This window comes from Macaca thibetana, chromosome 7, assembly GCF_024542745.1.
Source record: "Macaca thibetana thibetana isolate TM-01 chromosome 7, ASM2454274v1, whole genome shotgun sequence".
NCBI classification, from domain to species: domain Eukaryota; kingdom Metazoa; phylum Chordata; class Mammalia; order Primates; family Cercopithecidae; genus Macaca; species Macaca thibetana.
The window spans coordinates 91,248,852-91,272,720 of record NC_065584.1 but is presented as its reverse complement, the minus strand read 5'-3'; the positions used below and the strand labels follow the sequence as shown (position 1 = coordinate 91,272,720).

Here is a 23,869-nt window from a genome sequence, read left to right as displayed (position 1 = left end):
GTTTTGCCATGTTGCCCAGGCTGTCAAATACTATACTTTAGCTCTCAATTCAAAACTCTCCTTAGCCGTCTACACTAGCATAGCAAATGAGATCAGCAGGACTTACAGAGTTGATTAAAGCAGTGAGAAGCACATTTTCATTCAGGGCTAGGACAAAAAGAACAGAAAACTTGATTCCCAGTTCGAGGTGATCTCAGAGCAGCCATATCCTCAAAGCAAAGCTGGTAGTTTTAAAACACAGTTCCAGGCCGGGCGCGGTGGCTCAAACCTGTAATCCCAGCACTTTGGGAGGCTGAGGTGGGTGGATCATGAGGTCAAGAGATTGAGACCATCCTGGCTAACATGGTGAAACCCTGTATTTTTAGTCTCTACTAAAAATACAACAAATTAGCCAAGCGTGGTGGTGGGCATCTGTTGTCCCAGCTACTTGGGAGGCTGAGGCAGAACAGTGTGAACCTGGGAGGCGGAGTCTGTAGTGAGCCGAGATTGCACCACTGCACTCCAGCCTGGGCAACACAGCGAGACTCCATCTCAAAACAAACAAACAAACAAACAAACGAAAACCTTCAGCTCCAAAATTCTCTGATACTCCTTCCATCCACAGATGGGGGTCTATGTCCCATTTCCTGTGAATCTGGGCTTTATGACTGTTTGGCCAATAGAACCTGGAGGAAATGATGCAGGACCAATTTTCAGGCCACAGTCTAAAGGAACTGGTGGCTTTGCTTTCTGTCTCTTCTTGGGTACTCACACTTGAAACCTGTTATGGGCTGAACTGTGTCCCCTCCCCAACCTCCCTGAATTTATATATTTAAGTCCCAACCCCCAGCAGCTTATAATTTAACTGTTTTTGGAGATGAGGTCTTTAAAGAGGTGATTTAAGTTCAAACAAGGTGTTAGGGCGGACCCTAGTCCAATACAGCTGGTATCCTTATATATGAAGAGGAAAAGACACCAGGGATGGGCATGCACATGGAGTAATGACCATGTGAGAATACAACAAGAGGGCAGTCATCTACAAACTAAGGAGAGAGGTTTTAGAATGAAATCAAGCCCTGCTCACACCTTGATCTTGGACTTCCAGCCTCCAGAACTGTGAGGAAATAAACTCTGTTCTTTAAGCCACAGCATGTGTGGAATTTTATTATGTCACCACCACAAACTAATACAGAACCCAACCACAGTGCTGTGAGGAAGCCAACATGGCCCCTTGGAGAGAAGACCCACATAGAAAGACCCACATAGAAAGTGAACCATTTTGGCACCAGATTCTCCAGACCTTTCAAGACCAGCTGATGCTGTGTGGAACAAAGCTGAGCAAACCCCACTGAGCTCTGCAAAAACTGCAAGCTCATGAGAAAATGAATCGCTCTTTTTGTTTTAAGACACTAAGTTGTTGGGGTGTTATGCAGCAGCAGATAGTCAGAACAGCAAGAGAGATGGCTGAAGAAAGAAAGCTGAAGGGGTCAAAGCAGAGGAAGAAAGGTAAGAACAACGATGGAGTTGTGGAGAAGACCCAGGATGCCCCTAGGATGCACCCCCATCAATGTCAAAGCTCAAAGGACTTGCATTTCCACACAATTCCTCCATGCATTGGAAATACCTTCACCCTAAAACAACATTTTTCTAGACAAAAATACACAGCCAGACAGTTGGCCAAAGAAGAGTCACTTTTGTGACCTAGCAGGAGGAAGCTAAGGAATACATGCTCACCATAAAGTGCTGAAAGAAGGTGGACTGTGGCATTTTTTTTCTATAGTAACATGTTTCTTACTGCAAAAATAATGTATGCTCATTGTCAAAATACAGACGAGCAAAAAGATAAAAACTAAAAATCACCTGTAAGTTTACCCCCTAGAGATATCTAGGCAGCTAAATATCCCTTTATTCTTTATTTTTATGAATCTATATATTTTTTCTTTTTCTTTTTTCTTTGTTTTTTTTTTGAGACAGAGTCTCGTTCTGTCACCCAGGCTGGAGTGCAGTGGTGCAATCTCCGCTCACTACAAGCTCCACCTCCCGGGTTCATGCCATTCTCCTGCCTCAGCCTCCCGAGTAGCTAGGACTATAGGCGCCCCCCACCATGCCCGGCTAATTTTTGTATTTTTAGTAGAGACAGGGTTTCACCTTGTTAGCCAGGATGGTCTCGATCTCCTGACCTCACGATCCGCCCGCCTCAGCCTCCCGAAGTGCTGGGATTACAGGTGTGAGCCACTGCGCCTGGCTATTTTTTCTTTTTCAAAAATAGGTTCATAAGCTACTTGCAGGTTTACAGTCTGCTGTTTTAACAATATATGAATAACTTCTCATGTCATCTTCTATGATATAAGTTTGAATGGCTCTACAGTATTTTATTATATGATTATATCATAACCGCATTACTCAATCCACTCTTTATTGGGCATTTAGGTGTCTGCAAATTTTTTACTCACTGAATATCCCGTATGGATACCTTTGCACACACCCATAAACATTCCCACAAAAGAAATTCCTCCAAATGGGATCGTTGTATAAAGGATATGCAAAATTCTGAGGCTGTGAGTAGCTATTGGTGAAGTACCTCTCCAAGAGGTTGCACCAGTTCATACTTTCAACACATCATATGTGAGCAGAAATGCCCCTTATGTTGAACCGAGTACAAATTGTGGAATTTTTGTTTTGGTTTTGGTTTGTCAATTTGTCAGTTGGCCCATTTCTTCTGGATTTAGTCCACATTTTTCCCCCAAATTGATGAGGCTGAACGTCTTCATGTGTTAGCTGGCTGTTTGTACTTCTTTTGGGAATCACCTTTTTATTGCCTCTAGACACAGGAAGTTTATGGAATGACTTCTTTGGAGAGAGAGAAAGAGAACAACAACTACAGTGTATGAAAGAGAAGGAAATGACGACAACATCACGGAATCCAGACAGAAAAAAGAGGGAGATCTGTTTTGATAGTGAATCTGTCCCAAATACAGATTTCCAGCAAAGGGGACTGTGCAGGCTGAGTTGGGCTTCCCTGATAATAACCTTGGTTCTCAGGACCTGAGCGGGGTTAGAGGTATACAAGAAACAGCTTGCCCTCCCTTCACTTCCTTATGTTATAAGGCATGGTCCAAATATCCCTATTGGTTTTCCAACCTTTATTCTACCAGTCCCAGTGGCTTTAGCAATAGGCATTGGTAAGGGGCAGACAGAAGACAAGTATGAAGTAGCAAGGCAATTTCAAAACTGGGAGGAGCCTTGGAAATAATCTAATCTGGTCCCCTCAATTTAAAGATGAAGGAATATAAGGCTGGAAAGTTGAGATGATTTACCAGCAAGTGGTAGCATCAGGAAGTGGTTAAACAATGAGGGGATGGATTGAGGACTCAGGAGTCAGCTTGAAGGGTCTCCCATTGGCAGATATGGAATAATCTGAGCTTCCAAGAAAACAATAGGTTGTAGTGTATTTGAAAAATACAATTTCCTGAACCCATACTGATAGGAATAAATGAATGATAAATAAGCTGTGAAGAAAGAAAAGCTCTTCCTTATAATAGAATGCCAACAAACAAATGTTGAAAGCATGTGGAAGTCAGCGACTGGCTCTGTGACAAACATCATAGTAATAACTGATTCAGGTGAAAATCATCAGTGAATACTAAAACTGACGGAGTGAAGTTTTAAATATATACATAGTCTCAGTGAATCTCCCCACAAAATACTTATTAATTACAAAGGGAAAAATAGCAATTCTGCAGTAAAGAAACCTGCCACACAGCACCTTAACCAAATGTTCAAGGTTGGCATCACTGTCACGAGACAAATAGACATTCTGCACCTCCTGACAGGACGCACTAAGGAGCGCCCCATGTCACACCTGTGGTATTCCTGCTCCAAATGTACAATCTGAATAGAATCATGAGGAAGCATAAGACAAACTCAAAAGGAAAGATATTCTACAAAACAATTAGAGTACATATTTCCAAGATATCAAGATCATGAAAAACAAAGTAGGTTAAGCAACTGTTTCAGATTAAAGGAGACTAAAGAGACATAACAACTCTATTTAGCATGAATTCACAGACTGAACCATGGGTCTGATTATTTTCTGTAAAGGACATTATTAAGAAGAAATATAAACAAGGTTTACAGATTAGATAATAGTATTATACTGACATTAATTTCCTAATTACGATCACTGTACCGTGGCTATGTAAGGGAATAGCTTTATTCTTAGGGAATAAACACTGAAGAATTTGGGGGTAAAGGGCCATAATATCTATAACTTACTCTCAGTTCAGAAAAACAATGAGAGTCAGAGAACAAAGCAACACAGCAAATGTTAACAATGAGTGAATCTTGTGCCTTTTCTGTAAGTCAGAAATTACTTTAAAATACAAAATTACCAAAAACCTGATATTTTAAAAAGTAAATTACATCATGTTAATACCTTGCTGAAAATATTTTTAAGGCCTTCCAGGGCACTTAGCTTGAAACCTGCAAGGCCGTAAGTGAACTGACAGCCTCTCTCACTATGTTTAATGTCAGCTTGCAGCTTCTTCTCCTTGCTTCAAATATGTCCTGCTTGTGCCTACCTTGTAGCTTTATGTGTGCTATTTCCTCTCCCTAGAACTCTTTTCCCTCAGCTCCTCCACACTGGCTCCTTCTCTTCCTCAGATCTCACCTTATCTTCCTGGAGGCCCTCCCTGATCACGCTACCCAAGACAGAGCCACTCTATGTCCTCCTTAGCACTTATCACAGTCTATAAGAATCTGGTCCATTTACAACGTCGATCGCCTCTCAGGTCCATCAGGGTATGTACCTTGTCTGTCCTATTCACCATTGTATCCTGGATTCTTCACCAGAACCACAGAACAACGACATGTTTAATACCATTCTAGATACACAGAAAATAAGTTAATTCTTTACATTTGTTAAATGCCTTTGGGCATGAGGGCTTAATTCTTTTGCAGAAGTCTGGTTGAGAAAGGCTGCCAGCCTAGAGCCTACAAATAGTAGGTACCGAGTATCTGTTGCATAATGAACAAGTACAACCTCAAAACCAAATTTGTGCTCTTTCTCTATAATCCTGGTCTTTCTCCTGTATTCACTATACTGATGAAGGTCATGGGCAAGTCTCCAATCATCCAAGCAGACTCAGACCTTGGGTGGTAGGAATTCTACACACCCCATCTTTCTCACTCTCACATCCCCATTCCCTATGTCCCCTCAGTCATCCAGTCCTGTCCCACTGACTTCATTTCTAAATTCCTTTCAAAAGAGCTCAGCATTTCTATTGCCTCTGCCACGTGTTGTTCCGGTCCTCATTATTGGAGGATTATTGCAAATATCCTCCTAACTGATGCTCCTCTTCCAGTTTTACTCTTTTTTTGTCCATACCTTTCATAGCTATGGGAGTGATTGTTCTTAAAATCAAACCTGCTCATGGCATGCTTCTACTTATAACCTCATGGTAATCCTCCATCATCTTCAGGGGAAAATCAAAACTCTTTCACTAGGCCTTGAGTGCCCTCTGGGCCTCAGTTCCTGCCCATAATCCAGCTTCATATCTTGCCCTGTGTCACTAACACATTAGTCCCAGACAGCTCCTTATAGTTCTCCAAACAGACTGCACTCCCTCAGACCTTTGGCTCTTGTCTATCTGCTACCTCTGTCCAGAACATTTTGGTCCTCTTCATCACCTGTCCAACTCCTAAGCACTGTTTACTAATGCAGTCTACGTAACTCCCATCCCAAGAAAGTGTGCTTTACCTGCTGTCCCTCTACCACCTCCAGGCTCACTGCCCACCCCTTTCTGTTTTGTATCTATGTCACTCGAGCTCTCACAGAACTTATCAAACTGACTACCATTATCTGTCCCCCATCTATCTTCCCAACCAAATCCCGAGTCCCTCCAAGACAAAGACTGTGGCTTTTCTTTCTGTGCCCCTGGTACCTACATGGCACCTGGCACATATTAGGCATACAATAGGTATTTATGATGAATGGATGAACAGGACCCAACACATAAGAGATGACAGAGAAATGCCTACTGAATGAGTTAGTGAATGAGTAAAACTTTCAAGGAAAGAATGGGAAAGAAGCATGCAGAGAACAAGATCTGAGATTATAAGGAATTATAAGCTCTATGAGAGCAGAAGCTTCATCTGCTTTGTTTGTGTTGTATCCCAGTGCCCAGACTTGGCACACAGTGGGACCTCAATAAATATTTGTTGTTGGCTGTGCCAGCTGCTGTGCTTGGAGCCTAGAGATACTACATTCATTCATGTTATAACAAAGGCACTGTCTTACACACTCTCTTGTACCAAACTGCTGAGATTAGGAATGTAATCCAAAACATTCTACTTCTCTTGATTATACCTTATAGCTCAAATCCCAGAGTAGAAATACAGAAACAAAAGTCTCCTTACTTCGTGACTGTTGGAATAAGACTTTGCTTTCTCTTCACAGAGGTGGAGTTTCTCTCGAGGAGGCTGGAATAGTGCTGTCTGAGGCAGCTTGTTTTGGAACTTCTTACTATTAGTGATGCTAACAGCAGCAACAACTTCATCTAGGTGGTTGGATATGTGGGTTTCCTGTGATTCTTGCATAGTTTTACATACATTGTCTTCTAATTTTAAAATAAAAAACAAAGATGTTAAATGATAATTTACATAGTTATTTTTAGAAATATACATTTCAACACTATACCATAATTTCTTTGAAATTAGTAGTATTATATCCCAAGATTATGGTGGCTACTACTGACCTGCTGATTTCTACTTTCAACTAAATTAAACCTTCTTTATGTATATGGACACACATATATGTACACATACATATACACACATACATACACATGTATATATAAACACACACACACATAAATGTATATGTGTATATGTGTGTATTATACACATACATATGTACGTATATAAAGTCCAGTAGAAATTAGCTTAGCACATACATATGTATTTATATGTACATATATATATAAAGTCCAGTAGAAATTAGCTTAGCCCAAACAGTTCTCAATGACCCCAGATTAAATCAGCTGAAGCCCAACTGACCCTGAGGTAGAAAACAAATAACTGTTGTTACAACTTTTACTTCTGGCCAAGATGAAGTAATAGTAACTACATTTACCCTCTGGCCTGAAATAACCCAAAACAAACAAATAAACAGCCCACAGAACAAAGGATAAAACAATGGTTTCAAGAAACAAGACAAGCAATGAGAGAGCAATTCCTGAGAGATGGAAAAAATAAATCAACCCAGTTTATTGCTTTGAGAGAGTTTCCAGGAAACAGCACAGGGAGAGGGCACCCAGAAGTTACCCCAGTGGACTACCTGAGTTGAGGAAGTAGAGTTGAGAATTTGGGGAGACCAAGGTGACTAGAACTGACAGAACAAATTACTGAAGAGGAGAAGGCTCCAGAGACAGAGCAACCAAGAGATTAGCAGAGGGACACCCTTAAGTCTAGGGACAGAATACTGATTAGCATGTGCGTAAGAAAATTACTTAAGTCTGGAGAAAGAATCCTTCAACGAAGTTACAGGGAACAGTGTTTTGTGCTCACATAAGGCTGGTGCCTGTTGCCAGCAATCAGACTGAAAAAATTTCTAATTCATGAGGCATTAGATAGATACTCAGAAGTCTTTTATCTCAGTAGGGCTGATAATTAGCTGTAGACTGAACACTGCTCAGATCACCACATAGATCATAAAAAGTAAGACCTAAAAGGATCAAACTGTTTCCAATTGACTTGATTGCACTAGAGGACAATACTCAAGGATATTCATAGGAATACTAAAATAATCAATACCTAACAAGGTAAAATTCACAAAGTCTAATATCCAAAGATTACCAAGCATCCAAAGAAGCAGGAAAACATGGCCCATAATGAGAATAATCAATCAATCAAAACTGACCCAGAATTGACACAGATGTTAAGTTAGCAAATAAAAACATTAAAACAGTTATAATAATTGTATTCTATTGGTTTAAAAAGTTACATAAAGACATGGAAGAAATAAAAAAGACCCAAATGGAACTTCTAGATAGAAAAATTATGTGTGAAGATGAAAATGCGTGGGATTAATGGCAGATTAGAAACTGCAGCTGAAAAGATGAATTTGTAGACATAGCAATAAAAATTATCAAAAACAAAAAAAAATCAGTGGGCTGTAACACAACTTCAAGTTGCCTAATATATATGTCATTTCAGTCCCTAAAGGAAAGCAGATTGGAGGAGGGACAGAAAACATATTTGAAGAAATAATGGCCAATATTTTTCCAAATTTAAGAAAAAGCATAAAGCCAGAGATCCAAGAAGCTCAATGAACATGAAACACAAAAAACATGAAGAAAACTATACCAAATAAAGTCAAAACATCATAAACAAATTGCTTAAAATTATGATACAGCAAAAATCTCAAAAGTAGAGAAAAAGGACACATTACATATAAAAAATAAAGACAAAGATGATAACAGATTTCTTAGAGGAATAAAAAGCAAACAAGTATGGAAAGAAAAAAGTTGGCAACCTTAAATTCTGTACTTGTGAAAATACCTTTCAAAAACAAAATTTTAAGTAATTTATCACCAGAAGACTTGCACTACAATGTTCTCAAAGAAACAGGCGTGAGCCACGGTGCCTGGCCTGTTTTTTTTTTTTTTTTTTTGAGACGGAGTTTTATCTTGTTGCCCAGGCTAGAGATAGAGCAATGGCTCTATCTTGGCTCACCACAACCTCTGCTTCCCAGGTTCAAGCGATTCTCCTGCCTCAGCCTCCCAAGTAGCTGGGATTACAGGCATGCGCCACCACGCCCAGCTAATTTTGTATTTTTAGTAGAGACAGGGTTTCTCCATGTTGGTCAGGTTGCTCTCGAACTCCTGACCTCAGGTGGTGATCAGCCCGCCTCGGTTGCCCAAAGTGCTGGGATTACAGGCATGAGCCACCACACCTGTCCTGTGTCTTAGTTTTAACAAAAAAGTTTAAAAAGTAAAAAAAGAAAATAAAAAATTTTAAAAATGGAAAAAAGCTTATAGAGTAAGGACACAAAGAAAGAAAAATTTGGCCAGCCACGGTGGCTCACACCTGTAATCCCAGCACTTTGGGAGGCCAAGGCGAGTGGATCACAAGGTCAAGAGATAGAGACCATCCTGGCTAACATGGTGAAATGCCATCTCTACAAAAAAACACAAAAAAGTAGCTGGGCATGGTGGCACATGCCTGTAGTCCCAGTTACTCGGGAGGCTGATGCAGGAGAATTGCTTGAACTTGGGAGGTGGGGGTTGCAGTGAGCCAAGATCACACCACTGCACTCCAGCCTGCACAACAGAGCGAGACTCCATCTCAAAAAAAAAAAAAAAAAAAAAAAAAGAAATGATCAAAGGGCCTGATAGATATTTCTCAAAAGACATACAAATGCCCAATAGGAGTATGAAAAAATGCCCAAGATTGTTAATCATTAGAGAAATGCAAATTATATCCATGAGATTTCTTCTTACACCTGTTAAAATGGCTATGATTAAAAAAAGAAAGATAAATGTTGGTGAGGATGTGGAGAAAAGGGAATCCTTGCACATTGCTGGTAGGAATGTAAATTATGGAACACAGTAAGGAGGTTTCTCAAAAAATTGAAAACAGAACTACCATATGATCAAGCAATCCCACTACTGGGTGATATATCCAAAGAACAGTATTCGTATATTGAAAAGATACCTGCACTCCATATTCATTGCAACATTATTGACAATGATCAAGATATGGTGTCAATCTAAATGTCTATCAACAGATGAATGAAGAAAATGTGGCACATATACACAACGGAATACTACTCAGTCTTAAAAAAGAAGGGCATCCTGTCATTTGTGACAACATGATGAACCTGGAGACATTATGTTAAGTGAAATAGCCAGGCACAGAAAGACAAATACTGAATGATCTCATTCATATGTACAATCTACAAAAGTTGAACTCACACAAGTAGAGAGTAGAATGCTGGTTACCAGAGGCTGTGGGAGGAGAAATAAATTCAAGAGATCTATTGTATAACATGGTGACTACTGTATTGTTTCCTTGCAAATTGCTAAGAAAGTAGACTTCAAGTGTTCTGATCATAAAAAGGGATAAATATGTGAGGTAATACATATGTTAATTAGCTTATTTAGCCATTCCACAACATATACATATTTCAAAACATCATGTTGTACAAAATAAAAAATGAGAGAGATGCCATCACTACAGATTCTACAAATATTAAAAGGTTAACAAGAGAATATTATGAATACCTTTATACCATAAATTTGACAATACAGATGAACAAATTCCTTTAAAGACATAAACTACCAAAGCCCAAAATATTAATAAAAAAGAAAAACTGTATGATCATGTCACTCAACATAGAAAAAGCACTTGACAAGATCTAATATTTAATATCTATCCCTGATGAAACTTCTTAGCAAAGTAGGAATAGAATTATACTTCCTCAATCTGATAGGCACCTTTGAAAAACCTACAGCTAACATCGGACTTAACAGTGAAAGACTGAATGCTTTATCTCCACGATCAGAAATAAGACAAGAAGGTTCACTCTCAATACTACTATTCACCATTGTACTGGAGCTTCTAGCCAGTGCAATCAATCAAGAAAAGAAAAGACATCCAGATCAGAAAGAAAGAAATGAAACTGCCTTTATTCACAAACAGTACATCTCTACTATCATTTATATAGAAAATATGATGAAATATGCAAAAAACCTACTAAAACTAATAAATAAGTTTAGCAAAATTGTAAGACAGGGGTGTCCAATCTTTTGGTGTCCCTGAGCCACAATGGATGAAGAATTGTCTTGGGCCACACATAAAATACACTAACACTAATAATAGTTGATGAGCTTAAAAAAAAAAAAAAAAAAAAGAAACTGCAAAGAAAAAAAAAAGTCTCATGTTTTAATAAAGTTTATAAATTTGTGTTGGGTCACATTCAAAGCTGTCTTGGGTCACATGCGGCCCATAGGCCACGGGTTGGACAAGCTTGTTGTAGGATATAAGATCACTACACAAAATAATATTTTTCTGTATCAGCAATGAACAATCAAATTAAAATTAAAATATAATACCATGTGTAATAGCATCAAAAATAGGGAATAAGAATAAATTTTACCAAAAGATGAGTAAGACCTGTACAAAAGTTAAAACTACAGAACACTACTGAGAGAAATTAAAGAAGGTCTAAGTAAATAGAAGCATACACCATATCCACGGGTTGAAAGACTGAACATTATTAAGATGTTAATTCTACCTAAATTGAGCTACAGATTTAAAGCATACCCAATCCAAAACTCTACATGGGTTTCTGTGTTGTTTTTTTTGGGTAGAAATTGACAAATTGTTTTGTTGTTTTTTTTTTTTTTGAGACGGAGTCTCGCTCTGTGGCCCAGGCTGGAGTGCAGTGGCCGGATCTCAGCTCACTGCAAGCTCCGCCTCCCGGGTTTACGCCATTGTCCTGCCTCAGCCTCCCGAGTAGCTGGGACTACAGGTGCCCGCCACCTCGCCCGGCTAGTTTTTTGTATTTTTTAGTAAAGACGGGGTTTTACCATGTTAGCCAGGATGGTCTCGATCTCCTGACCTCATGATCTGCCCGTCTCGGCCTCCTAAAGTGCTGGGATTACAGGCTTGAGCCACCGCGCCCGGCCGACAAATTGTTTTTAAAGTTCATATAAGAGTGCTAAGAATCTAGCACACCAAAATGACTTTGTAAAAGTAGAACACAGTTGGAAGATTAACATGGCTTTTTCCCATTCATTTATTTATAAAGTAGAAATTTAAACTTATTTAAATTTCTTTATTTATTCATTAAATCTAAAATATAGACTTTAGATTTTAATCTCAATGTGAAATTTAGACTTAAATCTAAAATACAGATTTATTGACCTATATTGATTATAAAGCTATGGTAGGCAAGGCAGTTTGTACTGCTGTTAAGATAGACAAGAAATGGAACAGAATGGAGAGTCCAGAAATGGACCCACACATACATGAATAACAGATTACTGACAAATATGCAAAAGCAATTCCTTGGAGAAAGAAGTCTGTTCAACAAATGATACTGGAACAACTGGATATTCACACGTAAAAATAAAACAAAACAAAAAACTTCTTTGATCTATATCTCATGCTATATATAAAAATTAACTCAAAATTGAATAGAGCTAAATGTAAAACTTAAAACTATCAAAACAATGTGTAAGAAAACCCTTGTGACCATGCATTAGGCAAAGCTTTCCTAGATATGACCACCAAACATAACCAATTGGATTTCATCAGAATTTTAAATTTTGCTCTTCAAGAGAAACTGTTCATTAGAAAACTAGAGGCTGGAAGAAAATATTTTCATAAATATGTATCTGATGTAAGATTTGTATCTTACTGGTATAAAGAACTCTCAACACTCAAGAAAACAGCTCCCTATACAAATGGGCAAATTATTTATTTATTTATTTATTGAGACGGGGTGTCACTCTGTCACCCAGGCTGGAGTGCAGTGGCGTGACCTTGGCTCCCTGCAAGTTCCACCTCCCAGGTTCATGCCATTCTCCTGCCTCAGTCTTCCAAGTAGCTGGGACTACAGGAGCCTGCCACCACACCTGGCTAAATTTTTTTTGCATATTTAGTAGAGACGGGGTTTCACCGTGTTAGCCAGAATGGTCTTGATCTCCTGACCTCGTGATCCGCCCGCCTTGGCCTCTCAAAGTGCTGGAATTACAGGCGTGAGCCACCGTGCCTGGCCAAAAATGGGCAATTTATTTTAACAGATGCTTCATCAAAGAAGATATACCAAGAACAAATAAGCACATGCTTTATATTCAACACTATTAGGCATCAGGGAAATGCAAGTTAAAACCACAATGAGATGTTACTCATCAATTAGAATGACTAAAATTAAAAAGACTTATTGTACTAAGTGTTGATGAGGATGGGGAATAACTGGAACTCTCATACACTGTTGCTGGAAATGTAAATAAGGCCAGACACAGTGGCTCATGCCTATAATCCCAGCACTTTGGGAGGTGGAGGCGGGAGGGTCACCTCAGCTCAGGAGTTTGGGACCAGCCTGGGCAACATGGCAAAACTCTGTCTCTACAAAAAATACAAAAATTAGCCGAATGCAGTGGCATGTGCCTGTAGTCTCAGCTACTCCGGAGGCTGAAGCAGGAGGATGGCTTGAGCCTGGGAAGAGGAGACTGCAGTGAGCCAAGATCACACCATTGCACCCCAGCCTGAGAGACAGAGGAAGATACTTTCTCAAAAAACAAAACAAAACAAAATTGTAGTAAAAAAAAAAAATATATATATATATATATAAATAAAATTTGTCATTTTAACCTTTTCATTTTTTTCCCTTTCTTCACATGGCCATTTTAAGCATTTTTGTTTGTTTTTGTTTTTGAGACGGAGTCTTGCTCTGTCGCCAGGCTGGAGTACAGTGGCGTGATCTCGGCACGCTGCAATCTCTGTCTCCTGGGTTCAAGCGATTCCCCTGCCTCACCCTCCCGAGTAGCTGGGACTACAGGTGTGCACCACCATGCCCAGCTAACTTTTTGTGTTTTAGTAGAAATGGGGTTTCACCACGTTGGCCAGGATAGTCTCAATCTCCTGACCTCGTGATCCACCTGTCTTGGCCTCCCGAAGTGCTGAGATTACCGGCCTGAGCCACCGTGCCATGACCATTTTAACCATTTTTAAGTGTGCAGTTCAGTGACATTAAGTAAATTCACATTGCTGTACAACCATTACCACTGTCCATCTCTAGAATTTCCTTCATCTTGCAAAACTGACACTCTGTACTCATTAAACAGTAACTCCCTATTCCTCCCACCCTCCACCTCTGGCAACACACATTCTACTTTCTGTCTCTGAATTTGACTGCTCTAGGTACTTTGTATGTGTGGAATCATACATTATTTTGCCTTTTGTGACTGCTTATGTCTCTTAGCATAATGCCTTCAAAGTTCATCCATATTGGAGCATGTCAGAATTTCCTTTCTTTTTAAGGCTAAATACTATATAACATACTGTGTTTACACATTTATCCATTAATGAACACTTGGGTTGCTCCCACCTTTTAGCTATTGTGAATAATGCTGCGATTGAACATTAATTTACAAGTATCTCTTTGGGTTTCTGCTTTCATTTTTGGGAGGTACATGCCCAGAAGTGAAACTGCTGGATCATATGATATGTTTTTAATTTTTTTTTTTTTTTATTGAGACGGAGTCTTGCTTTGTTGCCCAGGCTGGAGTGCAGTGGCGTTATCTCGGCTCACTGCAAGCTCCGCCTCCTGGGTTCACACCATTCTCCTGCCTCAGCTTCCGGAGTAGCTGAGACTACAGGTGCCTGCCACCACACCCGGCTAATTTTTTGTATTTTTAGTAGAGACAGGGTTTCACAGTGTTAGCCAGGATGGTGTCAATCTCCTGACCTTGTGATCTGCCGCCTCGGCCTCCCAAAGAGCTGGGATTACAGGAGTGAGCCACTGCACCCGGCCCTATGTTTTTAATTTTTTGAGGAAATATCGTATTGTTTTCCACAGAGGCTATGCCATTCTACATTCCCACCAGCAGAGCACAAGGGCTCCAATTTCTCCACATTCTCGACAAAACTTATTTTCTGTTTTTAATAATAGCCATCCTAATGGATATGAAGTGCTATCTCATGGTGGCTTTGATTTGCAGTTCCCTAATGACTAGAGATTCTGAACATCTTTTCATGTACTTATTGGCCATCTGTATACTTACTTTGGAGAAATGTCTATTGGAGTCCTTTTCCCACATTTTTTTTTTTTTGAGACAAGGTTTTACTCTGTCACCCAAGCTGGAGTGCAGTCGTGTGATCACAGCTCACTGCAGCCTACAACTCCTGGGTTCAAGTGATCCTCCTGCCTCAATCTCTGTTGCCCCTGCTGGTCTCCAACTCCTGGGCTCAAGCGATCCTCTTGCCTTGGCTTCCCAAAGTGCTGGGATTGCAGGTGTGAGGCACTGAGGCTGATCCTTTTCCCACGTTTTAATTGTTTTTGTTGTTCTAGTTACTGTTGATCTGTAGGATTTCTTTATATATGCTAGACCTTAACCCCTTATCAGATACACAATTTGTAGATATTTTCTTTCATTACATGGATTACCTTTTGTTGATTATTGTCCTGTTTTTGCACAAAAGTTTTCAATTTTGAAGTAGCCCAATTTATTTATTTTTTATTTTGTTGCCTTTGCCTCTGGTGTCATACCTGACAGTTTCTTAATAAGTTAAACATACACTTAGCACAGGAGCCATCGTTTCACTCTTAAGTTTTTGTTTTTGTTTTTGATTTTTTTGAGACAGAGTTTCACTCCTATTGCCCAGGTTGGAGTGCAATGGTGCAATCTTAGCTCACTGCAACCTCTGCCTCCTGGGTTCAAGCAATTCTCCTGCCTCAGCCTCCTGAGTAGCTGGGATTACAGGCGCCCACCACCATGCCCGGCTAATTTTTGTATTTTTAGTAGAGACGGGGTTTCACCATGTTGGCCAGGCTGGTCTCAAACTCCTGACCTTAAGTGATCCACCTTCCTCAGCTTCCCAAAGTTCTGGAACTACAGGCATGAGCCACCATGCCTGGCCAACTCCTACGTATTTACATGAGATAAATGAAAGCATACATTATAAAAAGACTTACATACAAATGTTCATAGAATTTTTATTTTTAATAGCCAAAAAACTAGAAAAAAACCCAAATGTCTATAAATAAGTAAATGGGTAAGTGAACGGTGGTGTAGCTATACAATGAAATACTACTCAGTAATAAAAAGGAATGAATATGTTGCAACATAAATAAATCTCAAAATAGTTATGCCGTGTGAAGAAGTCAGGCAAAATAGAGTATATATAGCATGATTCCATTTATATAAATTTCAATGAAATCTACTTCAATGTATAATGACCAAAAGCAGATCAGTGATTCCCTTGAATTGGCCTAAGGAGGTGGTATGAAGGGGGTGGTACACAAGAGGGAGGAAGATGTAGGAAAGGGTGGAGTGGAGGGATTACGAGGGGCATGAGGAAACTTTTTGCGGTGGCGGATCTTCTCATTATTTTGACTGTGGCTGTGGTTTCTTGGGTGCACACAGATGCCCCAGATCATCAAATTGTATACTTTTATGCCAATTAATAAAACTGTTAAAAATCATATACATAGATCAGCCTTTCAGAGATCCCTCCCCATTCGTCCTCTTCAAACTCCAATTCCATTATTTACTATAGATAACATTTTAAATTTCATCCTATTGCAACTTGTTTATTTATTTTTTATTATTGTTATTTTTTGAGATGCAGTCTCACTCTGTCACCCAGGTTGGAGTGCAGTGGCACGATCTCAGCTCACTGCAACCTCCGCCTTCCAGGTTCAAGTAATTCTCCTGCCTCAGCCTCCCAGGTAGCTGGGATTACAGGCACGCACCACCATGCCAGGCTAATTTTTGTTTTTTTTTTCCAGTAGAGATGGGGTTTCACTATGTTGGCCAGGTTGGTCTTGAACTCCCGACTTCAAGTGATCAGCCCACCTCGGCCTCCCAAAGTGCTGGATTACAGGCATGAGCCACTGCACCTGGTCACAACTCATTTATTTATTCACAACTATTTACTGAATTCTGGCTACAAACAATGCACCAGGCTAATGTACTATGTGGAAAACAATAACTCCAAGAAATGTAGAGAAGGAAAAATGATCAGGTACACATTAGCATAGTACTAGGTACTAAAATTGCTAGAAGAGTGGCAAGTGCTAAGACTTCAGAAATGGGAATCATTGCTGCTGCAATGACCTTGCTTGTTTGGCTGAAAAGATTCCAGAGAACAAGGAGAAGAGAAAGCATCCCAAGCAGAGTGAATAATTAGAAAAGGCTTGGAAGTGGGAAAGCGAATATGGCTAACTGCTGGTGGTTCAATTTGGTGTATGTGAAATGAGGGACATGGCTATCGAACAGCATTTTCCAAGCCAATTTCTGCAGTACACTAGAGCCACAAGACATTAATGTACATTCCATCAAGGAGGGTTATTGACAGAGGTGATCAAATGAGTTGGTAAACACAAATATCGGTTCCACAAAAGGAGGATTCTGTGATCAAATAAATGGGTAAACATGGACAAGTTTCTTTAATTCAGGTCTTCTCAAAACTTTAATACCTTGTGAATATCCCAGAGTGGGTATAGTATACACCACTTTTTCAATCTTTTTTTGACCATGAGATTATCTTTTTTCTTGAGCACCTATTAAATCTTATGGAAATAGCACTTTAAAAACAGTTTGGGAAACCCTGAGCTAGGGGAAAAGTAAAACGCTGGATTTCAGGCTAAGAAGGCATTAATTCATTTCAGGCTAAGAGTTTGATTGACTCTTTTCCTCATAAAGCATTATAGCACAAAAATATGAAAAAGAGAAAGAAGGAATCAGCCAAAGGTCAAACTGTGAGAATGCTAGAGAGGCTGATCTACAATGCAGGTAGTGTTCTCATTCCTGGGTACCTCTTAAAAATGTTAAAGGTCAGGCGGGTGTGGTGGCTCACGCCTGTAATCCCAGCAGCACTTTGGGAGGTCGAGGCATGCAGATCACGAGGTCAGGAGTTCGAGACCACCCTGGCCAACACAGTGAAAGCCCATCTCTACTAAAAATACAAAAATTAGCCCGGTGTGGTGGCACGCACCTGTAGTCCCAGCTACTCTGGAGGCTGAGGCAGGAGAATCGCTTGAACCAGGGAGGCAGAGGTTGCAATGAGCCGAGACTGTGCCATTGCACTCCAGTCTGGGTGATAGAGTGAGACTCTGTCTCAAAAAAAAAAAAAAAATAATAATAAAATAAAATAAAATAAAATAAAATAAATAAAAATAAAAAAAATGTTAAAGGTCAATACTTCAGGTTTAACATGAAAGCTTTGCCTATACCCTGTTGTACAGAGACACAGTGCTATTTGAGATCCCAAGATGTTGGCTAACTTTTTTCTAATAACTTCTTGCCTTATGCTTCCTCATCTGTTCAACCCCACTGGCTGATAAGATGACCATTTCAACAGGTGCTGCTGTCTAGAGAAGAGCAGTAGCCAGAGATGGAGAATCTGAGATTCAAGAAACTGTGCTGTCGCAACTACCCATGTGATTTGGGCAATACCAACTAATATATACATAACACTTTATACTTTCACATATTTTATCTCATGTGGCCCTTACAACCATGTAAGGTACAGAGGCTAGGTATTATCATCCCCATTTTATAAATAAAGATGATGAAATGAAGCTAAATCAGTTGCACATCACACAGCCAGAATTAGGACCCTGGTCTTATAATTTGGTGGTTTCCCATGACAGGTGGTTTCCCTGCCTTTCACTGACCACAGTCTATAGCAGTGGGAAGCAAATGTTGTTGCTTTGGAAACTCAAGCCTGCGTTTTAAAAAGTGACCATACATTTTTATATACAGGAATGCAACATTTTCAATAGATTTAACTATATTTTCTTATCTTCCATTTAGGGGAGTCAGAAAAGAAAGTTTAAAGATGAAATAAGTAAGATGCCCCGCAGTATTTATTATTCTGGGCCTCTGAACCTAGTGTTAAACTTCAAAATGGATTTAACTTTTCTTTTTTGGCTTAACTGTAAAAAGTGGTTTGTCTCATGCTGCCTCTTAATATTGCATCCTTAAAAGAGAGGTTATATTTATTCTGAGCGCTCATAAGCTCATCTAACTTGTATATACTTTTTTTTTTTTTTTTTTTTTTTTGGCCAGTTTAAAAAAATTGAGCCGGCCGGGCGCGGTGGCTCAAGCCTGTAATCCCAGCACTTTGGGAGGCCGAGACGGGCGGATCACAAGGTCAGGAGATCGAGACCATCCTGGCTAACACGGCGAAACCCCGTCTCTACTAAAAAAACACAAAAAATTAGCCGGGCGAGGTGGCGGCGCCTGTGGTCCCAGCTACTCGGGAGGCTGAGGCAGGAGAATGGCGGGAACCCGGGAGGCGGAGCTTGCAGTGAGCTGAGATCTGGCCACTGCACTCCAGCCTGGGCGACAGAGCGAGACTCCGTCTCAAAAAAAAAAAAAAAAAAAAAAAAAAAAAATAAAAAAATTGAGCCATCATTTTAAAATTAGGAGTTACATAAAGATGTAGATTTTGGGGTTTCTGACTTCTTGTGAAAACTCAGAACACTTGTCAACACTAGATCTGTGTCACCACAGGCAGTAATCAGCCAGGGAAGAGGGGTAGCTGCCCCTGGAGGCAAGGATACTTTCCTGTTGCCACCAATCCCTATTGGCTACCGGACATGAAGGCAGCAAAGTCATTCCCATTTGTCATTGTTCTTGTGTCTTATTGTAGGAAAGTAGGTCTCTGTATCCATTTTCTCTCTTTCAAAGTGAAAGGCCAACAGAGAAGGATATAATTTTCCTGGCCAACATCACTCATTTTCTGTATTTCGTCTAATCTAAAGCACCACTGATTATAAGATGCTACCTTTTTTATACACCATTTGACTTGCAATTGTAATGTTCATTCTAATTTCAGAGATGTTCAAATGCCAAAAAAAAAAAAAAAAAAAAAAAAAATGTATGTCTCTGAATCAACGAAAGGAGGAGGTATGTTACCTGTCTGGCTTCTAGAGGCATTTGAGTCTGTGGCCTTACTTTAAATGTGTGTGTTTCAATGTATGTGGCATCATACAGTAACATCCTCAACATAAAAACACACTTCTCAGGCTGGGCACGGGGGCTTACGCCTGTAATCCCAGCACTTTGAGAGGCTGAGGCGGGCAGATCACCTGAGGTCGGGAGTTCGAGACCAGCCTGACCAACATGGAGAAACCCTGTCTCTACTAATAATGCAAAAAATTAGCCAGGTGTGGTGGCACACACCTGTAATCCCAGCTACTCAGAGGCTGAGGCACGAGAATCTCTTGAACCCAGGAGGCAGAGGTTGCAGTGAGCTGAGACTGCACCACTGCGTTCCACCCTGGGCAACAAGAGCGAAACTGTCTCAAACAGACAAACAAACAAAAAACATGCTTCTGAGTTCACTTACTTTGAGTTACATGCTTATCATCAGTTACTTTTCTTTTCTTTGTAGTAGCTATAGCTGGGGCTTAAAATTTCATCACACATCAGCCCAGGTCCCACAAACCACCCCCTTCCTGCCAGGTGTGGGTTCAGCTTTCTAGGCCTCTGAATCACAACTGCCAGGGAGACCTACTCAGTCAACTGATACTGTTCCTTCTACCAGACCTGCCCAGTAGAATGTTAAAGCACATAATGAGCCCCAGATCAAGGTGTTAGGAAGAAGAGGTCTGAAGTGGAGTCTCAGTCTTCCATTTCCAAGTGGTGATATTCAAAATAATAACTGAAATAGCAGGAGGGCCAACCAATCTATACAGGTGCCAACGAGGCTGGAGCTGGGTTTTGAAGGTCCCCTGCTATTCCGGGTGTGAACCTTTGGATGCTGACTTGTGGAGAGACGTAGCGGAGCCTGAGGAAGGGGCAGGGGCCCTCAGGGCAGTGGCTTTTAGGAAATAAAAAACTTTTATCAATCAGGCATGGTGGCTCATGCCTGTAATATCAGTACTGTGGGAGGCTGAGGCAGGTGTACGGCTTGAGCCGAGGAGTTCAAGGCCAGGCTGGGCAACATGTCAAAACCTTGTCTCCACTAAAATTACAAAAATCAGCTGGGTGTGGTGGCGCTCGGCTCCTCCAGCTACTCGGGAGGCTGAGTGGGGAGGATTGCTTGAGCCCAGGAGGCAGAGGCTGCAGTGAGCTGAGATCACACCACTGTACTCCAGCCTGGGTGACAGAGCAAGACCCTGTTTCAGAAAAAAAAAAAAAAAAAAAAAAAAAAAAGCCATTATGACTAATTTCTTAACTAGCGTACGCTAGTGTACGCTAGTTAAGAAGCAACCTTGCCGGGCGCGGTGGCTCACGCCTGTAATCCCAGCACTTTGGGAGGCCGAGGCGGGCGGATCACAAGGTCAGGAGATCGAGACCACGGTGAAACCCCGTCTCTACTAAAAATACAAAAAATTAGCCGGGCGCGGTTGTGGGCGCCTGTAGTCCCAGCTACTCGGGAGGCTGAGGCAGGAGAATGGCGTGAACCCGGGAGGCGGAGCTTGCAGTGAGCCGAGATCGCGCCACTGCACTCCAGCCTGGGCGACAGAGCGAGACTCCGTCTCAAAAAAAAAAAAAAAAAAAAAAAAAAAAAAAAAAAAAAAAAGAAGCAACCTTACCCACATGCAAGCTAAGGCACTGGAAAAACACCCTAAAAACATAAAAAATACTGAAACCAAATAACAGAAAAATAGAAAATCTGAATAGATCTATAACAAGTAAAAATTTTAAAATAGTAATTAAAAATATTTATACCAAGTTAAGCCCGGGCTCAGATGGCATCAGTGATGAATTCTACTAAACTTTACTAAACTTTTAAAGAAGAAACAACATGAGTATTTCATAAACTCTATCAGAAAATAGAGAAGGAAACTCTTTCCAACTTGTTCTATGAGGTATTACCCTGATATCAAAGCCAGACAAAGACATCACAAGAAAATAACAAATGAATATCCCTCGTGAACATGGACACAAAAATCCTCAACAAAATATTGGCAAACCAAATCTAGCAACAAATGCAAAGGATAATACATTATGATCAAGGGGGGGTTTATCCTAGGAATGGAAGGTTGGTTTAACATCTGAAATCATTAATATAATACACTATATAATAGAATATGGTCACAAACCATCTGATCATCTTGATAGATGCAGAAAACACATTTGGCAAAATCCATATCCAATCATGATTTAAAAAACTTCCCCAACCAGATAAAAGGCTAATAAAAGCCTGATTTTACAAATCAAAATGGATTAAAGACTTAAATGTAAGAGCTGAAACTATGAAATTACCAAAAGAAAACACTGAGGAAACTCTCGGGGACAGTGGTCTGGGCAAAGACTTCTTAAGAAAGATCTCAAAAGCACAGGCAACCAAAACAAAAATGGACAAATGGGATCACATCAAGTAAAAAAGCTGCTGTATAGCAAAGGAAACAATCAAAGCGAAGAGACAACCCACAGAATGGGAGAAAATATTTGCAAACTACCCATCTGACAAGGGATTAATAACCAGAATATATAAGGAGCTCAAACAAAACCCAACAGGAAAAAAAATCTAATAATCTGATTAAAAAGTGAGCAAAAGATCTGAATAGACACTTCTCAAAAGACATGCAAATGACCAACAAGTATATGAAAAAATACTCAACATCACTGATCAGCACAGAAAGGCAAATCAAACTACAATGAGGTCACCTCACCCCACCTTAGATGGCTTTTATTAAAAAGGTAGTAATGGATGCTGGTGAGGATGTGGAGAAAGGGGGACACTCATATACTGTTGGTGGGAATGCAAGTTATTGCAATTACTATGGAGAATAGTATGGAAGTTCCTCAAAAAGCTAAAAACAGAAGAAGTACCATATGATCCAGCAATCCCACTGCTCCATATAGATCCTTTCCGCACTCCCATGTATACTGCAGCACTATTCACAACAGTCGAGATTTGGAATCAGCCTAAATGTTCATCAACACATGAATGGATAAAAAAATGTGGTAGACATACACACAAAACAGAATGAAATCCTGTCATTTACAACAACATGGATGAAACTGAAGGATATTATACTAAGCGAAATAAACCAGGCAGAAAGACAAATTTTGCATGTTATCATTCATTGATGAGAGCAAAAAATTAAAACAACTGAACGCATGAAGACAGAGAGTAGAATGATGATTACCGGAGGCTGGGAAGGGTATTGGGGTGGGAAGCAAAAGTGGGGATAGTTAATGGGTACAAAACATAGTTAGACAGAATGAATAAGATCTAGTACTTGATATCACAACAGGGTGACTACAATCAACACTAAGTTATTGTATATTTCAAAATAACTAAAAGGGTAGAATTGGAATCATTCTAACACAAAGAAATGATAAGTGTTTGAGGAGACAGATACCCAATTACTCTGATGTGATTATTATACATTGTATGCCTGCATCAAAACATCACATGTATCTCATAAATATATACACCTACTACTATGTACTCACAAAAATTAAAAATTACAAAACAAAACCACAAAAACCTGATTTACAAAAACCTAAAGCTAATATCATACTTAACGGAGCATGTTTGAATGTTTTCCCTTTAAGATTGGAAACAAGGCAAGAGCGATTGCTCTTACCACCTGTAGTTAAGGTTGTAATGGATATTACAGTCAGAGCAATAGGCAAGAACAATAAATTAAGGCATGCAGATTAGAAAGGGAAAAATAAAACATTATTATCGGATGACATGACCCTCTACGTAGAAAATCCTAAGGATTCCACAATAAATAAACAACCCCCCCAACCCCATTAGAATGACTAAAGTTTGGCAAGGCCATGAGATACAAAATAAATAAATAAAATTGTATTTTTATATGTCAGCAATAAATAATCATAAAATAAAATTAAGAAAACATTTTGATTCAAAATAGGATAAAAGAGAATAAAATATGTAGGAATAAATTTAACAAAAAAATACAAGACTTGTACAATGAAAATCATACATTATCGAAAGAACTTAAAGATCTAAATACATGGAAAGACATTCCATGTTCATGGATTAGAAGCCTCAATACTAAGATAGAATACTCCTCAAATTGATGTATAGATTTAATGTAATATCCATCAAAATCTCAGCTGTCTGTTTTTTTGCAGAAATTAACAAGTTGATCCTTATTATGGATCAATTAAGATGGAAATACAAGACCAAGAATAAATAAAACAATCTTAAAAAAGAGGAA

The 23,869-nt window shown here is 39.7% G+C and overlaps 1 protein-coding gene across 4 annotated transcripts in view; it reads right to left on the bottom strand.

Moving 5' to 3' along the window:
• The window catches only part of TTC23 (tetratricopeptide repeat domain 23), a 119,603-nt gene that overhangs the window by 89,558 nt on the left and 6,176 nt on the right, over positions 1 to 23,869 (bottom strand). For 3 of the 4 annotated variants that reach the window (XM_050799815.1, XM_050799817.1, XM_050799819.1), the window contains one exon: positions 6,397 to 6,596. In XM_050799815.1, the coding sequence (XP_050655772.1) occupies positions 6,397 to 6,576 (180 nt within the window). In that variant the 5' untranslated portion in view covers positions 6,577 to 6,596. The remainder of the gene's footprint in view (positions 1 to 6,396; positions 6,597 to 23,869) is intronic. The other variant, XM_050799818.1, reaches the window with a different exon arrangement.